The following is an 18,076-nucleotide window of genomic DNA, read 5'->3' as shown; positions in this document are numbered from 1 at the left end:
TTTTCAAACTGCCCCCTAAACTCCCATTCCACCTTAAGGAATCCCTATACCATAGGTGCTCTACGATTAGTAAGGGATTGCTTAAGGTGATATGTGAGTGGGAAGGGAAAATTGTTATGTCACCCAAATGTTACTGAAATATTTTGCTTGAGAAAAATTGTCATTGGCCCATTTCCTTTGGAGTTATGAAACCGTGCACATAACGAGTCAATTAGGTACAATTAAAACAGTGGTTTTCAAACTTTTTCTTTCCACCCACATACCACCTTAAGCAATCCCTTTCTAATCATAGCGCATTTATGGCATAAGGATTGCTTAAGGTGGAATTTGAGTTTGGAGGCATTTTGAAAACCACTGATCTAAAACAATATATACATGTAATTGTTCTCTATCAAATTAATAGAAAAATATTTTAAAAAGAAAGTGTCACAAATTTTAATTAAGTCACATTTTTATGTAATCTCTTCTCACTATAATCATTTACCACAGCTTCAATCGACAAATTTAAAAAGGAACCACATTGAAATAAACAACTCATGCTAAAATTCTCCTCCCAGACTTTGCATAAATGAAAAGTTTGCATGTTCCTGATTAATCTGAACTTAATCAGGGAAACAGTTTTTAAAACAAATTGATTGGTTAAGCAAATAGCTGCCACCGTTAGGCTATGAAAAGTTTTACAAAATATTGAAATGAGCAGATGTTGTTAATAAGTTTTAAGCTTCAATTGAAAATCTGACAATTTCAGACAATGGAGTGGAACGGTTTAAAATATTTTTGCAGAAAATAACTTTTGATTTGTTGACTGTTGAGAATTGTGAACAGTCAAGTAATCTAAATGTAGTGCAATGTGTCTCGATGTGTGGTTGTCCCTCAGGAACTGAAGCGGAAACAACTCTCGCACTTGAAAATGTTAAAGTACTATGGTCATTCCTTGAACATCTGCATCCAAAGATTCAAATCATCGGGTTGAGCAAAATTTCTATCTGTTAAGGAAATAACTTACTGCTGTGGGTTTAAAACACAGGTGCATTACATCCCTTGTTTATATTCCTTTGGGCCTATACCCAGTCCCAACGGACACCAAATGCCATTCTATTACAACTGTAAGCTACCAAGCATACACAACTTGTACTTAATTATTCCTTTTCATGGTGTGCCCATTTTGATGTAACATACAATATAGAATACCATGAAGATGCTATGAAACCTCTTGAGATAGCCAAAAGAACAATAATGGCAGATCTACTGCATATATGTCTATCGATTTAGCTTCAATTTAGCAGGGTACTTTCATTGTAAATTGGGCTTCCATCACATCTCCTAAACAAAATAAAAAGAAACTTACTACTGTCCACTGTTGTTGTAACCACATAACTATGTATTGGGAACAAACTAAACTGGGTGTTTCAGTTTGCCTGACCTGTCATATAAAAATTAATTGCAGGATGTTGCAAAAAATGGCTTGGCTCCAAGTATTTCATTTCACATTCTATTGAACTTAGTTTCCCCATTTCTATATTTGTGAACTTTAAAATCATCAAGTGGTTAATAACTGTCCCACACAGGACACTACAATTTTTCTCTTGTATTGCATGCCGTTAAATTGCTGTTCCCAAGAAAATACCAACAATTTTCTCACTAACGTGTCCATTTCCAATTAAAATGTACTGTTAATTTCCAGTTTTAGTAGGGTAGCAGCTAATTCAGTGGTATTGCAAAGACATTGAATGCCATTCACTGCAGTGAAATGTTGTTGCGAAGAATTGTGGCGCTCTAGATACGAACAATTCAATTTTCATGGTTTGCAATTAAGGAAAGAGCAGTGCAATATGCCAGATGGGGGTCTCTGAATGACTGCTGACATGTGCCAAGCATGTTCTCTGCCTGTGCATGGCTTCACTTCAGAATCTCCTGGGGAAGTCTTATTTTCTCTGCTGAATAAATACTCTGTTAAGAGTACGCCGCAGCACTTGGAGACAAAGTTTCAAAAAAAAAGCAAGTTCAGTCAAGTTGGAGAATGTCTGTTAGGAAGTGAACAAGTGATTTCAACATGCGTATTAGCTTATTCTTGCAACTGATAGGATGTCAGAGACAACATTAAAAGCAAAATATTTATTTCCTTACACATAAAGGTGAACATATTGCATCAAAATTAGCTGATAACCATTTAGGATCAAGTAAATGGGAATGCAACAGTGATTTTTGAAATCAAGGTTCAATGGCACTTAACTAGGTCTGAACTAAAAACAAACCCTGTAGAACTAGTACCGTGGTGGTACATGGAGGTAGAAGCAGTCATGAACTGCAAGCACAAATAGAAGCAAGAGTTGGCGATTTGGCTCCTTTTCATCTACCATAAGATAAAGGTGCATGTTTCATTTCAATGCTTGTAGCTTTCTGCACAAACCTCACTCTTAATTCCCAGAACTATCTAAAACTCCTTGTCTTGAATATACTTAGAAAAACACATATGAATGACTTCTTCAAACTTTTACCGCTTGCTTTATGAAACAAATGCTTGTGCTTTCCCATTCCTTCTAAGGACAAAGTTTACTTTATTCACCTGAGGAATTAGAGCAGAAGGAAGTAATGAATGTAATACCTCATTAGTAACACTGCATCTCCCATCTCCCCAGAAAGGCCAACAAGCCCAGCAATTTTCCTCTGCTGTCTATGCATGCTTAGGTTGAACCATTGTTCACCCTAAGTGATCCTGACATTCAATTAAGTTGGAAACAATTATGACTGGTCTATGTTTTAGGCCACTTGTCAGCAAAGACTGTCAGCTGTCATGCCTTCTTGTACACTCGCCTAATCATTCTGAACTTGAGTGTGATCCACCCCTATTCATTTCTTCATCTTTAAAAAAATTAGTAATATTGCAGGACACTGGCAAAGCCATGTCTCCACATTATGGTTTACTGAGGAGGTATAGGACATAAGATTCTGTTCCATAAGTTAATGTTATTCCATCACTAATATGTAATTTCATAATTAATTATTTGAATGTAACGTCATATTTCACTATGACTGTTCAAAAGAACAGGCAAAATGGCAGGGTAGGGGTGGGGAGAGGAAAGCCCTGATAATAAAGGAACATAAGGGCACTTGTGGGGAATAATCTTGGCCCAGAAGGCCAGGAAGTTTAACCAGTATGGGTGGAAATAGGAGATAACAAAAAAACAATTAAATAAATACTGGTTGAAATGCTTTAAGGCCCCCTAACAGGAGAACCTTGGGGAAGGAATTAATCAAGTACGGTTGTGGCAAAGGTAATATAATAATGGTGAACTTTAACCTTTTATCATGTAGTCTGAAATGAAAATCAGACTGGAAAGCATGGTTTGGAGTTCATAGAATGCATTGTAAAAAATCTTCTGCAGCAAAACCTTTTGGAATCAGATCACTAAGAGGTTATTTGTAATTTTACCTAAGGGTTAACAAATTGCCTTGTAGTAAGGGATCCTCTAAGGAAATGTGATTGCAACATGACTGAATTTTGTATGTATTTTGACAGGGCTACAGTTGGAAATAAGGACAATTATGTTACCAGAAAAGGGTGCATTGGCTAAGGGAGACTAATGTAAATTTCTAAGGAAATTGCATTAAAAAGCATGCAAGTAGAGAACAATGACAAGACATGTTTCAAATTCTGTACAAATATACATAGTGTCATTAAAAATTTAAAAAAAATAGCATGAGAGCCGTCAAAGTGCTGAGGTTTTGGCTCGAGTGGCTTTGGTGACGGGACTGAGCAGTGGTAAGGTAAGACGTTTTTACTTTCCCTTGCAGTGGTGGTGAATTAGAGATGGCAGTCAGGGCAGTGGTACGCTGTTTCTGCAGATTGTGGGAGATGGGAGAAATCTCCAGCGTCCTTTCTGACTGGGGAGCGTATTTCATTGCCGCTCCTGACTGACCATTGGAAGAGTCGGGTGTGTCATGAAAGCATCACTGACAGGAGCTTTCGTAAAAATTATAGAAACATGAGTGATGGGCAGGACTGGGGTCAATACACAGGGGTATGGATGTTACCGATGTGATGGGGTGGTGATAGGAGAGCAGGGGAGTTGTGTTATTGATATGGGAGAACATCATGGCTATCTTTAGACATAATTGTCCAATAAGGCAAAATGAGTGGAAATTAGGAGGGGAGGAGGTGAAACCACGTTTGGAGAACTGTATGCAGTTCTGGTGGCCCAACTACAAGAAAGGGCGCAGAGGATGCTGCCAGAACTAGAAGGCTTGACTTCTAGAGATTGGACAGACTGGGTCTTTATTCCCTATAGCAGAGGAGGATGAGCAGTGATCTTATTGAGGTTTATAAAATCACAAATAAATAGAATGCTTATTGTCTTTTTTTGTGAGAGGAGAGAAATTTAAGAGGGACATCGGGGGTAACTTTTTAACTCTGAGGGCTAGTCTGTAACTGGGATGAGCTGCCATAGAAGCAGGTACAATTTTGATGTTTGCAAAAACATTTGGGCAGATAAATAGATGGGAAGGGTTTAGAAGGTATGGGCCAAATACAGGCAAGTGGGATTAGCCACAGGAACCTAAGAATGACGGGGAGGATTACGGGTGTGTGTCCTACCCCCCCACCACCCCTCCCCCACTGATGTGATCTACCGGGATCGTTGTCTGAAGAGGGCACATAAAATTAAAATCAATGAGGACCCCAACCACCTCCACACACAGTAATTTTTAACCACTCTTGCAGGGAAAGAGATACAGGAGTATCAGAGCCAGCACCACCAGGCTGAGGAACAGCTTCTTTCTGCAGTCAGTGAGAATAGTGAATGACCAAAGGAGCTGCTCACATTAACCATCTGAGCCTTTAATGTTTACTAAACAATAGTTCAGTATTTATATAGATAGCTAGATATATTATATATATGTATTTTTGTCCTGTATATGTATTGTTGGTTTGTGTGTGATGCCTGCATGTTTTGCACCAAGGACTGGATAACACTTGTGCAATCTGATGATAATGAATTTAAACTAGCCCAGACTGCCAAATTGGAAGGCATGGATGTTGGCCCAAAGGGCCTGTTCTGAGCTATATGACTCCATAATCACTTGGATGGGATTGTAGAACAATATCCAAAGGGAATTAGAAGACCAAATATATAAAGGGATCGTAGAAAACTGTAAGAGAAGTAGGGATGTAATAGTAAGTGATTTTGACTTCCTTAATACTGAGGCTGCCATAGCGCAAAGGGCTTGGATGGGACAGAATTGGTTAAACATGTCCAGGAGAGTTTAAAGATTGATGTGTCAAAGCGCAGGAGATGGGTGAGGTATTAAATTAATACTTCCATTTATATTTATTGTAGATAAAGTTGTGGAACTAGGGAATTCAGGGAGAGAGCAGTGATATCTCAAAGCATACCCACATTATGAAAGAGGAGATGTGGGTGTGATATTGTAATGTTGCATCTTACATACTGTGTGTGTCTGCAGAAAAATATTCATGCATCTGTACATTGTACTCATTTTTATGACCATAAATTTTCATGCTCTTACAGCATAAATCCCTGGGTCGATCAAGCATATCCTTGAACATTGTGGGAAGCAAGGGAAAAAATTACTGGCATTCTGGCAGAGATAACTATATCATTGTTAGCCATGGGCAAGGTGTTCGAAGACTAGAATTGTGCATTTACTTTAGAAGGAATGTAAGGAAACGCCTGGGCACTATTGGCTTGTGAGCCATGGGGAAGTTACTGGAAGATATTGAGATGGGATCTCCTTGCATTTGGGAGGGAAGGACTAATTTGGGACAATCTCCATGGCTTTGTGTAAGGAAAACTGTGTTTCACAAATTTGATTGAATTTTTAAAGAGGTGTCCAAGTGGAGAGATGAGGGAAGGGCAGCAATATTTCTGAGTAGGGCCTATATGGTAGGCTAATCTGGAAGGGATGCAGGGTGAGATAATCTATTGGATACCAAAATGGTGGGAGTGGAGAGTGATAGTGGAGGCATTTTTCAGAATGGAGGTCCATTCGCAGGGTTCGGTGCTGGGTCCACTGTTGTTCACCATCTCCATTAATGAATTGGATGACAATGTAGCTAGCATGGTTAATAAACTTGGAGATTACACCAAAATTGGTGTTTTAGTGGATAGTGAAGCAGATTTTTTAAAGATTACAGCTAGATCTAGATCAACTAGGACAGTGGGTCAAGGAATGGCAGAAAAAAATTAACTCAGACAAGTGTGAAGTTATGCATTTTGTTAAGTCAAACCAGGGCAAGACACAGTAAATAGCAGGGCTCTAAAGATTGTTGTAAGAACAGAGAGACTAAGGGGTACAGATGCATAATTCCCTAGAAGTGGTGAAAAAGGTGTTTGGACTGCTTGCCAGTATTGATCAGAAAATTGAGTACAAGAGTTTGGACAGCATGTTACAAGATGGTGATGGGATACACCTGCAGCATTATGTATGGCTTAGGTTGCCTAGCCACAGGAAGCATGTCTTTAAATTGCAGAGGATGCAGAAACGGGCATGAGTTGGCTTGAGGGATTGTACAGACATGGGACTTTTCTATGTGGTGTTGAACGTTAGGGTGAGTTGACCTTATAGAGGTATACAAACATATAAGGGATAAAAAGTGAATGGTCACTGTCCTTTATCCAGGGAAAGGGAGACTAAAACTAGAGGGTATAGATTTCAGGTGAGAGGGGAAGATTTACAAAGGAGCTCAGGTGCCCAGAAGTAGAAGGAATAGGGACCAATCTGCCAGAAGAAGTGGTAAGCCAGGTATATGGATAGGAAAGACAGAGGGATATGGGCCAAATGCAGGCATCTGGAGCAAGCTCAGATAAATAACGGCTGGCAGGGATGAGTTGAGCTTGAAGGGCAGGTTTCGGAGCTGTATAACTCTATGACACAAAGGTTAAAGTTAACTGAAAAGAGATCAAGTGCTGTCAAATAGATCTTGGGAATGGGTGAGTGGTAGGAACAACAAATGAAGGCTACTATTTCCATTTTCCTTCCTCTCTTTAATCTCTCGGTTAATCCCTTTTCAATTTTCTTCAATCAAAATGAACAAGGCAGTAATACAGCAAAACAATATCCTGGAATTTACATCATGGTTTTCAGTGTTTACGGGTCAATTGAATCATTCTTATTGCAATCACTGAAGCAAACATACATGATAAATCATATGGGCGTCCATATGTTGGTGCCAGTAATTTCCAGTCCTCCACAGAGAATGCTGTTGCAACGCAATCAGGGAAAACCAATAAACTAAGAAGTACGCAAGGTATTTAAGAAAAACTTGGTGCTTTTCTAAATGACAATTCAAGTCTCTGATCGTAATAATCAAGTTTACCTGCGTGGATTTATTATTCTCTACCTCTGCTTAAAATAAAATGACATTTGAGCATCGATCTGATATATGTTTCAATCAATGGTAGGGCACTGAGGATTGGGGTAGGACAGATGGACCTAGGAATAGATACATACTTCCCTGAAAGTGGTGTCACAGATGAATAGGGTTGTAAAGAGACCTTTTGGCATATTGGCCTTCAAAAATCAAAGTTATGAGTCTAGGAGTTGGAATGTTATAATAAAGTTGTATAAGACATTGGTGAGGCCAAATTTGGAATATTGTGTGCAGTTTTGGACACTTAACTACAGGAAAGATATCAATAAGATAGAAAGAATGCAGAGAAAACTTACTAGGATGTTTCCTTGACTTCAGGAACTGAGTTACAGGGAAAGGTTAAGCAAGTTAGGATTTTATTCTCTGAAGCAAAGAAGAATGAGGGGAGATTTTATATAGGTATTTAAAATTATGAGGGAGATAAGAGTAAATTTAGATAGGCTTTTTCCACTGAGGGTAGATGAGATACAAAGCATGGGCTAAGAATGAAAGGGGAAAAGTTTATGGGGAACATGAGGGGGAACTTCTTCACACAGAGTGATGGGAATGTGGAACAAGCTGAGGTAGCGAATGCAGGCTCAGTTTTAACATTTACGAAGAATTTAGACAGGTACATGGATGGGAAAGGTATGGAGGGCTATGGACTGGCTGCAGGTCAGCAGGACTAGGCAAAAAAGTGGTTCAGCACACACCAGAAGAGCTGAAGAGATTCATTTCTGTGCTGTAATGTTCTATAATTCTATCTATACTCTTCACCATAGAGTATTAGTTAAAAGATGTGCTTTTTATTTCAATGAGATTAGGTATTCAGCATCTTTGGTGTCACCTGATGTTGCTGAATCCTCCAAATCGACACATTACAGTAAAGTAAAATCAAAGGTACCATAAATTACTTATCTTTCTGTTGGGTCTTAACTGAGTCCCAATAAAGATTGAAAATTCAGCTCAATAGTTTTCGGTCACCTCTTGTAATAATACCTTGGATTATGGAGACAATTTTTGATTGTGTCTGTGAAATGCATTGGGATAATTTTCCAGATTAAATGAGTTACATACAAAAGCCAGTTACTAATGATTCTTAGGTTTTTTGATGCTGACAAAAGGCAAAGGAGGAAAAACCCAACACCCAACCCCAACCAACCAATTTTCCCCTGCAACCACTGCAACCGTGTCTGCCTGTCCCGCATCGGACTTGTCAGCCACAAACAAGCCTGCAACTGACGTGGACATTTACCCCCTCCATAAATCTTCCTCCGCGAAGCCAAGCCAAAGAAAGACATGATAGAAAATAAAGTGAACTCCACTGGGATTACTAAAATTTACATAGTTTTGGCATCTCAATTAGTAAAGGCAGAACTTGTTTTGGATTTTCACAAGGTAAAGAAACTTAATAATCAAAGATCAAATTCATAATAAATTTATTGCAGAAATTCGTATACTTCTACAGAAAAAGGTAATCAAACAGACATTTTCAAAATTTGTAAATATAAAAATTAATCATCTAAATTGTAGGAAAAGTTATAAAAATATCAAAGTAACAATATGAGAGAATTATTTACCAATGATTGAAGCTAAAATGGTCGAGACTCTTCAATTGTAAAAAAGTTAAAATAAAGTTCTGAAAATATGATCATATGAGAGGCACCAAAAACCTCTGCAATGTTATGGATGACGAAGTATTTTTAAACAGGATGCATATTTCAAATAAATAATTATTTTAAGATATAGATCAGTTTGGCTAACGAGAAATTTAAATTCCCATTTGAATTGGTATAATGTAATTAAATTAGCTATACAGGTACACGATTCTTTATCTGGAACCCTTAGGGGACAGCGTGTTCCGAATCTCAGATTTTTCCCGATTTCGGTAAGCCAGATTTAAGCCCACCAAAATTGTGCTGCCGTATCCACCCCCACCCCCTTCCAGTCACGCTGACGTTCGCTCGCCCGCCGATCTCCCTTCCTCGCCTGCCCGACCCGTGCTTCCGGCCTCCCGCCCACCCGACTCGCACTGCCGATCGCTTGCCCGCCCAACTCGCGCTGCCGGTCTCTCGCCCGCCCGACTTGCGCTGCCGTCTCCCTCCCCACTTGCCGGCTTTTGGAGCTTTCCAGATTATACATGTTCAGATAAAGGATTGTGTCCCTGACTAATATTTCAGAATATAGAGATCTAAAGGCAAACGACAGCTATGAAATTTGTCTTTTTTGGATGTTTTGACTCACTCATTCTCTTGGCACTATTCTGACTGATGGAACATTGTTTAGATAAATTATACCATGCCAAGTGAGTTTGCAGTATGACAATGAATTACACAAGTATAATGAAGATCTTCCAATAACAAAAAGAAGCAGAATCATAGTTAAACTCAAAGAAAAATATAAAAAAAATTGTAATAAAGGCAAATACAATATCTACACGAATCTTAATTTAGTAAAAACAGCTTATTTAAATATAATATAAATATAATTATTTCTCAATCAGTAATATCACTGTAGCTGATGGAAAAACAATGTGCAAAGTCGATTGTTTCAATTAAGATAATCCAACATCCCCATAAATCTTAATATTATGGTGGTGAGTAGCTGATTTAATTTCTTCAAATTCTATGATTGGAAGAAAATGTTTACTTTTGATAAATTATTTTAGCACATTTAGCTAATGTATTTATAAACCAACATATTATCCATCTTACTGCTTTACAGTTGACCATCAAAATACAGACCTGTTAAATAGGTGTCCTAATCTAACTTAAATGCAACATTACTTTCTCCACTTGTACTTTGGCTTCTTAGAGATCTTTTCTTTTGTTTCTTCCTTGTGCCCCTTGCATCAATTTTATGATCATCTTCAGCAACTATTAAATCAGATTGAAATGTTGTCACATCCACTGATTTTGGTGCTGATTTCTTTTTTGTCTTTCTTTGTGATGCACTGGAAATAATAACAAATATTATTAACTAAATACTGTGGTATTATTTGCTGATCTCATCAGGGGTACTCAAATATGCATAGTTTAAAAATCAGTGCCTTTTTTCAGGAATTTCTTAGCTTTACATTGTAAATTGAAACATTGCAAGTGACAACAATTTTAAAAAAGAAGGCATCTAGCACATCAGCTTTGGACGAGCAAGGATACAAAGCAAGTTCACCTTGTTGCAATTATACCGAGCTTTGCATAGTGCGCTGATCCTTGTACCAAGGAGGACATACAGGTCGAGTTCCCCGTATCTGAAGTTGAGAAAACTAAAAATATCCAAAATGGAAAAAAAATTCACCACCTGACTTGTCCACGTGGGGCTCTGATGCTCTGTTGGCGCCAGTTTGATAACAACAGAGCTCTGTGGTACAAAACAAAATCTTTGCTTCTGGCTGGGAAGATGCCAAACGGAGCTAGGCCCAAGTCTTCAGCATCAGCCACAGCCGGAGTCGGCGACAGCGACTCCATTCTCAACATCAGGTGTGGTGCCGTCCGCATCAAAGAAGTCACCTCGGGCCCCTGGGCAGGAGCTGTGACCATCGTCTGGGACCAGCGACGGCATTGGGGAGATATGGGGGAATGGCGGCGAAGGTGGGGAGGTGTCAGGGAACGGTGGTGCCAAAAGACAGAAACCATTGTTAATGAGGTAATGACACTGGAGGAAACATTTGGAAAAAAAACCATCAAGGAGAATTTCTAGTGTTTGATGCTGTATTTATTTTCTTTTGTAAGCAGAGATCAAGTTTTTTTTTGGTAAGTACTAAAGATTATTTCATGTGAATTTTCCACTTGTGGCATCATGTCGGCGTTCAAAAAGCCTGCTTTAACCACTGACTCAGATATTCTGCTGCTGCTACCGTGCTGCTTAGTTCCATTGTTCCAAAATCCAAAAAAAGCATCTGGTCCCAAGTACCTGTAACTTCCCTTGATTCTGCTTCATTGAAGGTTTAGTAATTGATTGCAAGGATGTAAGGAATAACCACCTGCTTTCTTTGAAACTCGGTGGTTAGGCAATCCTCTCGAGAAAGAGTGTCCTTTGTAATATCTGCCATGTTGACAATTTCTGATCTCTTGATAAAATTTGAATGCAATTATTCCATGAGGAACAGTGATAAAGGACTGGCATTGTGATCTTAAAAGATGGGCAGCAGTGAAACTGTATGATATAATGGAAGGCAGGACAGGTTTTGGGCAATGGTTGATATGGACCGGGTGCTGGTCAGTGGGACTAGGAGGGTGGGGATTTGTTCCGGCATGGACTAGTAGGGCCAAACTGGCCTGTTCTGTGCTGTATATGGTTATAAGGTGAGCTGGAAATTCACCCATTTGTGTAGAAATTAGGCTCAGCTGCATTAAAATGGTAGCAGTTAATTTGTCCCAAACTTTCTGAAGTAGGTGGTAAGATGGCTACTAACTGTTGCTGTCTGCCAATATTTGGTTACATGTAAAGAAGGAAATTCTGTGAATATTCTGATGAGCCATAGAAAATGTGATTTTGCAGAAGGACTACAGGACTACAAACAAGCTTAAGTGAGTTAAAACAAGAAAGCCTGCAGATGCTGTGGTTGAATGCAGTACACAAACATGCTGGAGAAACTCAGCATCCCAGGCCTGAAATGTTGGTTAACCTTTACTCTAAAATTAAAAAAAAACATCTGTTTGGCCCTCTTATCTTCCCATAGGTCAATGGTTCGCAACCTTTTTCTTTCCACTCACATACCACCTTAAGTAATCCCTTACAAACCACAGAGCACCTATGGCATCCTTCGATCCTTCCAAATTTCCTTGTCATGATCACAATTCGGTGAGAATATTCTGGATCCTGAGGAATGTTGTTAATGGCACATAAAAAAAAAAATCATGTTCTGAGGAAAGGACAAACCTGGAACATAAACTTTCTGCCAGGAGTGAACTACATTATGTCATTTTTTGTTCTTAAGTGAACTTTGCATGAATGTAGCAGATTCCCTGAAACTTTCTAACATCAGACCCTTACCACAAAACCAACCAGATGGTTCACAAGTTATGAATAAAGTTCTTCTAAATTAGAAATAATTCAAGGAAACTATGTCTAAATTTCTTAGTAAATTGAATATTCTTAAGATTCGAGAGGTGTTGATTTTAAATTATACTTACGGTTTCACAGGTGACTCCGTATCTGTGTCATGCTCGGAGATCAACTTGAGCTCCCCTGACTTGCTGATGACTGCTGACATCTGTAGAACATAGTGTGTAAGACATGAAAGTGGTGGGGGATGCACTTTGTTTTGGCACATATGCAAAGCCACAGGCTTCCTGTACTAGGAATAAATGCAGCTTGTTTGAAAATGCTGAACCTGTCTGGCCTGATGTATCTACCCTTATGTGGTTACAATCTGTAGACCAAGGAGAGAGAAAAAAACCCAGGCCTCCTACCATTCCCATGATGTAGGAGATACTGCTTTATATACAGAGGTAAAACCAAAATAGTATTAGGATCTGGTAAGCACACCTGGGGTCATCTCCTAATGTTTCTGTAGGCTATGTTAACTCTTTAAAAACCAGAACAATATTTCTGTGCAAATGGTGAGCTGGTACTGTTACTGTAGCTCAGTTGGTCTCAGTTTTTTCTTCACTCACTTTAAGTAATCCCTTATTAACCCAGAGCACCTATGGGATATGTAAACGATTACTTAAGGTGGTATGTGAAAAAAAAGGTTGAGAACCACTGCTGTAGCTACTGCAATGGCAACACTGCTGCTGGTGTGCACCCAGGAAGAGCAGGGATCAGGGGCACAGCTTTTTAGCATTCTCCCGCAGGGTCTTACTGGTCAACCATTCAATGGTCTAGTGCAGGTTTAACATTGATGTCTTTGGAGGTTCAGATCGAAGATGGCGGTGCACACATTCAGCAGTCCAGACTTCAATGGTTGTTGTCCGCGGTGAAATTTAAGACATCAGAGCAGGAAAACCCACCCCCCCCCCCCCCTTTCACGCAGCCACCTTCATGCACCCCCTCAACTCATGAGATCTCCCTACAGAGAAGGAAATCACAGTGATGGACTGGATTCCAGCTCAGAGCTTGGCAGATGAAGGACTTACACCACTCCATGGGCTGCTGGAACAAGGTATCAAGTCCAGATGATGAGGGCTGCTGAAGGACCTCAGGTGCTGATGGGTTTCTAACAAGAGTTTGGAACCAGGGGTCGAGGAGGTGAGACTTGGATACCTCGGGTTCACGGCTCGATAGGACAGGAGGTCAAGTGGTTGCTGAAGTTGCAAGGTAAATAAAGATCTTTTGGTAGATTTTGTGTGCATAACAATAAATGGAATCTTGAATCTTGTCTCAAGCATAAAACAGGACTGCTTATAACCATATAAAACCATATAACCACTTACAGCACAGAACAGGCCAGTTCAGCCCTACTAGTCCATGCCGTAACAAATCCCCACCCTCCTAGTCCCACTGACCAGCACCCGGTCCATACCCCTCCAGTCCTCTCCTATCCATGTAACTATCTAGTCTTTCCTTAAATGTAACCAATGATCCCGCCTTGACCACGTCTGTCAGAAGCTCATGCCACATCCCCACCACCCTTTGCGTAAAGAAATTTCCCCTCATGTTCCCCTTATAATTTTCCCCCTTTAATCTTAAACCATGTCCTCTAGTTTGAATCTCCCCCACTCTTAATTGAAAAAGCCTATCCACGTTTACTCTGTCTGTCCCTTTTAAAATCTTAAACACCTCGATCAAGTCCCCTCTACGCTCCAGAGAAAAAAGCCCCAGTCTGCACAACCTTTCCCTGTAACTCAAACCTTGAAATCCTGTCAACATTCTCGTGAACCTTCTCTGCACTCTCTCTATTTTGTTTATATCTTTCCTATAATTTGGTGACCAGAACTGTACACAGTACTCCAAATTTGGCCTCACCAATGCCTTGTACAATTTCATCATAACCTCCCTACTATATCTGCTATTCTAAGAATAAAAGTCAAAGGTTATGGAACTTAATGTTTATCTCTCTTTATCTCTACTATATGAGACAAGACATTTTGTTTTCCATGGCTCACTTTTATATCAAGAAATTTTTGAATGTGACTCCTAAAGACAATTCTTTTTAATCAAAAACAAGGCTCTTTATTCTGGCTGGGTAGGGATATGTTTCTAGATAAAGGATGGAACATTTAGGGCAGAAGTGTGGGTTAAGTTTTTCACCCAAAGGTGATAAATCTGAGATCCAAGGTTTTTAGGATATGGGCATCAGATGGGAAAGTGATTATCCTGTCATCATCTCTTGGCCGTCTGAGGACTTACTGTGTGCAAATTGGCTGATATATTAAAGTACGTTAATTGCAATTTTAAAAAAAATCACTATTTCATTGGCCGTAAAGTGCTTGGGCACATCCTGTTGTTAAAATCGTCGTATCAGTGCATGCATGCCTTTTTTATACTGTAAAATAAGCCCAATAACATTATTTTCTGCGTTGTACAGTCATAACAAGTAATCTTTTGACAATCATGTTTATTATTAAAGCATTTTCCACAATTTTTCTTTTATCTCTTCACTATTCCTTTTGCTTTCTTTCCCTTTTAGCTTTTTCAAAAGGGAATGTTCTTCACCCACTCTGTGATACCTGGCTTCACTTGTATAACATTAACAATTTTCACACCCTTTTTATGGTACCCTTCACACACCCACAAGTTGGAAAACTTGTCTTTTGACTTCTTCCTTTTTATCTATAATTTGAAGACCCCAGATAATCTGTTTGAAACAATGCTTTGAATGCTGTTCAAACAATGCTGTTCACAAAGAAATCTCCTTGGCAAGTGCAGATTAGGTGACATTATACATCCCATTGAGTACGTACTTTGTGGTTGTTTGCCACTTAGTCACACTGCCACACATACTTTGACCTTGACAACCACTGCTTTCAATGGAAAATATTAGAGCTTTTGGACTCGACATGTAGTCCAACAAATTCAGATAATAGCATTGCTTTTCCCATCGGCATCTTTTCTATAACCTTTTCTTCTTTTAATAATAATGCCACTGCTTTTATTTGTTTTTTCCCCACCTTCCAAACTCAAAAAGCATCACTTCCTTTTTCTACATCTTGAAATATGTTTTTTTAAATTTTCAACCTCTACCAGTTCAAATGATAGACTGCATCCACTACTCACTGTGTTTTTAAGAATTATTCATTTCATTTTTGTCTTTTTTTTTTACAACTATGTTATTCTTGACCTTGCAGCTGTTTCTCAATCTGCAATGTCTATTTCATTCACGATTTTAAAATACCTCATCAAATCTTCACACAACCTCCTCGGTTTGAAGGAGGTCAATCCTAACTTCTTTATCCCATCCATGTAATTAAAGTCCCTTAATTTGCAAATCATCAGGTTCAAGTTTATTATCACCTGACTGTATTATATACACACACAACCAGTGTTTCTCCGATCCACAGTACACACCTACACATATAAAACACAGCACATAATTCTCACATATAAAATACAATAGAAAATCAATGTATGCAAATGTTTTGGAATAATTTACTCATTTCACTTATAAGAGACCCAAAGTTACAGAATTCTGTTCACCAATCTCACAGCCTGCAGTAAGAATCTATTTCCTAGCCTAGCAGTCTTGATTTTGATGTTCCTGTATCTCCTTCCTGATGGTAGCAAGTCAAAGATCCTATGCGATGGATGGTAGGGATCCTCGATAATTCTTTGAGCTCTATTTAAGTAACACTCCTGGTGAATGATGACAACAGTGGAAAGTGAGACCCCATTGATCTTCTTGACCATTTCATGATCCTCTGTATTGAATTTTTGTTTGATGCTTTGCAGCTTCTGTACTATGCAATAATGCAGCCTGACAGGACACTCTCAGGTTGGCTCCTGTAAAATCTTGTCAAGATGGGAGCCATTAGCTTTGTCCTCCTCAACCTCCTTAGGAAGTATAGGCACTGGTGTACCTTCCTGACTAATGAGGAGGTGATGTGGGTTCAGGATAGGTCATCCATTACAATCCCTAATTGGGTTGAAAACCCCGGATTTATGAACAATCGTACTTGCGTACCGAGGAGCCAACCGAAAGTAGAATGCCGTGAACTTCCAGTCTGAGTGTGGTTATGTTGTAGGATACTTTCACATGATGCTGCCATCACCCAGCATCACAAGAGAGTATGCTGTAAGATACTCTTGCACAATGCTGCTGTCACCTTGCATCGCGAGAGTAGCGTACCGCATTTCGTGGGAACATCTGAAAGCAGGAGGGAGTGAGCGAGCGAGCGGAAGGAGTAAAGATGTGGGTGGGCTGTGGGATCAAAGACACTGCCATTGGTCAGCAGCGCGAGAGACTGGCTATCTCTCTGTCATCTTCTCCTGTAAGTGCTAACGTTTGATCATCATCAAAAAAGACGGCGTAGAGAAACTTGGCCTTCATAAATCATAACATAGAGTATAGGAGCTGGGAAGTGATGCTGTGACTGTTTAAGGCGTTGGTGAGGCCAAGTTTGGAGTATTGTGTTCAGTTCTGGTCTCCAAATTATAGGAAGGATATAGATAAGGTGGAGAGGGTGCAGAGAAGATTTATAAGGATGTTGCCTGGCTTAAAATACCTAGAGTATAGAGAAAGATTGACAAGGTTAAGACTTTATTCCTTGGAATGTAGATAGTTGAGAGGGGATTTGATAGAGGTGTTAAAAATTATGAAGGGAATAGATAGACTAGATGCAAGTAGACTCTTCCCCGAGTGCAGGGAAGGTGGAAACAAGAGGATACAAGTTGAGGGTAAGGGGGCAAAATTTTAATAAGAGGATGCTTCTTCACTCAGATAGTGGTGGCTGAATGGAATAATCTTCCAGAAGAAATAGTTGAGGCAGAGTCAATTCTTTCATTTAAGAGGAGGCTGGATATATACATGGATAAGAGGGGGGGGGGGTTAGAGGGTTATGGGCGGAGAATAGGTGGGGGGAGCTAGCGGAGTTGTTTGAGTGAACTGGCGTGGACTTGTAGGGCCGAGATGGCCTGTTTCCAAGCCATAAACTGTTAGATGGTTATGAACGTATGTAGTTACTTGTATTTATCACACACAGTACTGTATTACCTATATTATTATGTACTGCATTATTATAATTAAGATGTTTTAGTGCATCCAGAAGTATTTTATATGCATATAAAGGTAAAATATATACTAAATACTAAGATAAACATTTGACTAACTGACACGAAATAAGGACCGTACGTACTTGATCTGACTTACAAATTCGAATTAAAGACAGACCTAGGTAACGGAAACTGCCTGTATATGCACAGCAAGGAATTTTGAGCTCTTCACAATGGAACAAGCTGATGTGTAGTGGAGAATAGTTGCCTGAAATCCTGAAATCCACCATCATCTCCTTTGTCTTATCTATGCTGAGATTCAGGTTATTGTACTTGCACCATTTGACAAGACTCCCAAACTCCTTTTTGTAAGCCAATTCATCTTTGTTGCTGATTAGGCCAACTATTGTTGCATCATCTGCAAACATGCTGATTCTGTTTGGACTAAATCCGACAGTGCATTCTTGAGTCAGCAGCGTGAATAGTAGCAGGCTGAACACAGCCCTGAGGTCCGCCAGTGCTCAGCGTGAAGGGACTTGAGATTTTGCTGCCAACCTGGACTGACTGTGGTCTTTCAGTCAAGAAGTCCAGGACCTGGGGCGTGGCCATGCGGAG

The 18,076-nt window shown here is 39.5% G+C and overlaps 1 protein-coding gene and 1 long non-coding RNA gene across 5 annotated transcripts in view; one reads left to right on the top strand and one right to left on the bottom strand.

Moving 5' to 3' along the window:
• Positions 1-3,559: 3,559 nt before the first annotated feature.
• LOC138736968 (uncharacterized) overlaps positions 3,560-18,076 on the top strand; it is a 31,829-nt gene continuing 17,312 nt past the window's right edge. The window contains exon 1 of the long non-coding RNA XR_011340685.1: positions 3,560-3,768. This is a non-coding gene — a long non-coding RNA (uncharacterized lncRNA). The remainder of the gene's footprint in view (positions 3,769-18,076) is intronic.
• Positions 8,908-18,076, bottom strand: part of ahi1 (Abelson helper integration site 1) — a 343,535-nt gene continuing 334,366 nt past the window's right edge. For 3 of the 4 annotated variants that reach the window (XM_069887251.1, XM_069887254.1, XM_069887252.1), the window contains 2 exons: positions 12,505-12,584; positions 8,909-10,322 (listed from right to left, as the gene is read on the bottom strand). In XM_069887251.1, coding sequence (XP_069743352.1) covers positions 10,130-10,322; positions 12,505-12,584 — 273 coding nt within the window. In that variant the 3' untranslated portion in view covers positions 8,909-10,129. Of the gene's footprint in view, positions 10,323-12,504; positions 12,585-18,076 lie in introns of all 4 variants that reach the window. The other variant, XM_069887253.1, reaches the window with a different exon arrangement.

The sequence above is a fragment of the Narcine bancroftii genome, chromosome 6 (assembly GCF_036971445.1).
Source record: "Narcine bancroftii isolate sNarBan1 chromosome 6, sNarBan1.hap1, whole genome shotgun sequence".
Lineage (NCBI taxonomy): Eukaryota > Metazoa > Chordata > Chondrichthyes > Torpediniformes > Narcinidae > Narcine > Narcine bancroftii.
This window is presented reverse-complemented; position numbering and strand designations above follow the sequence as displayed.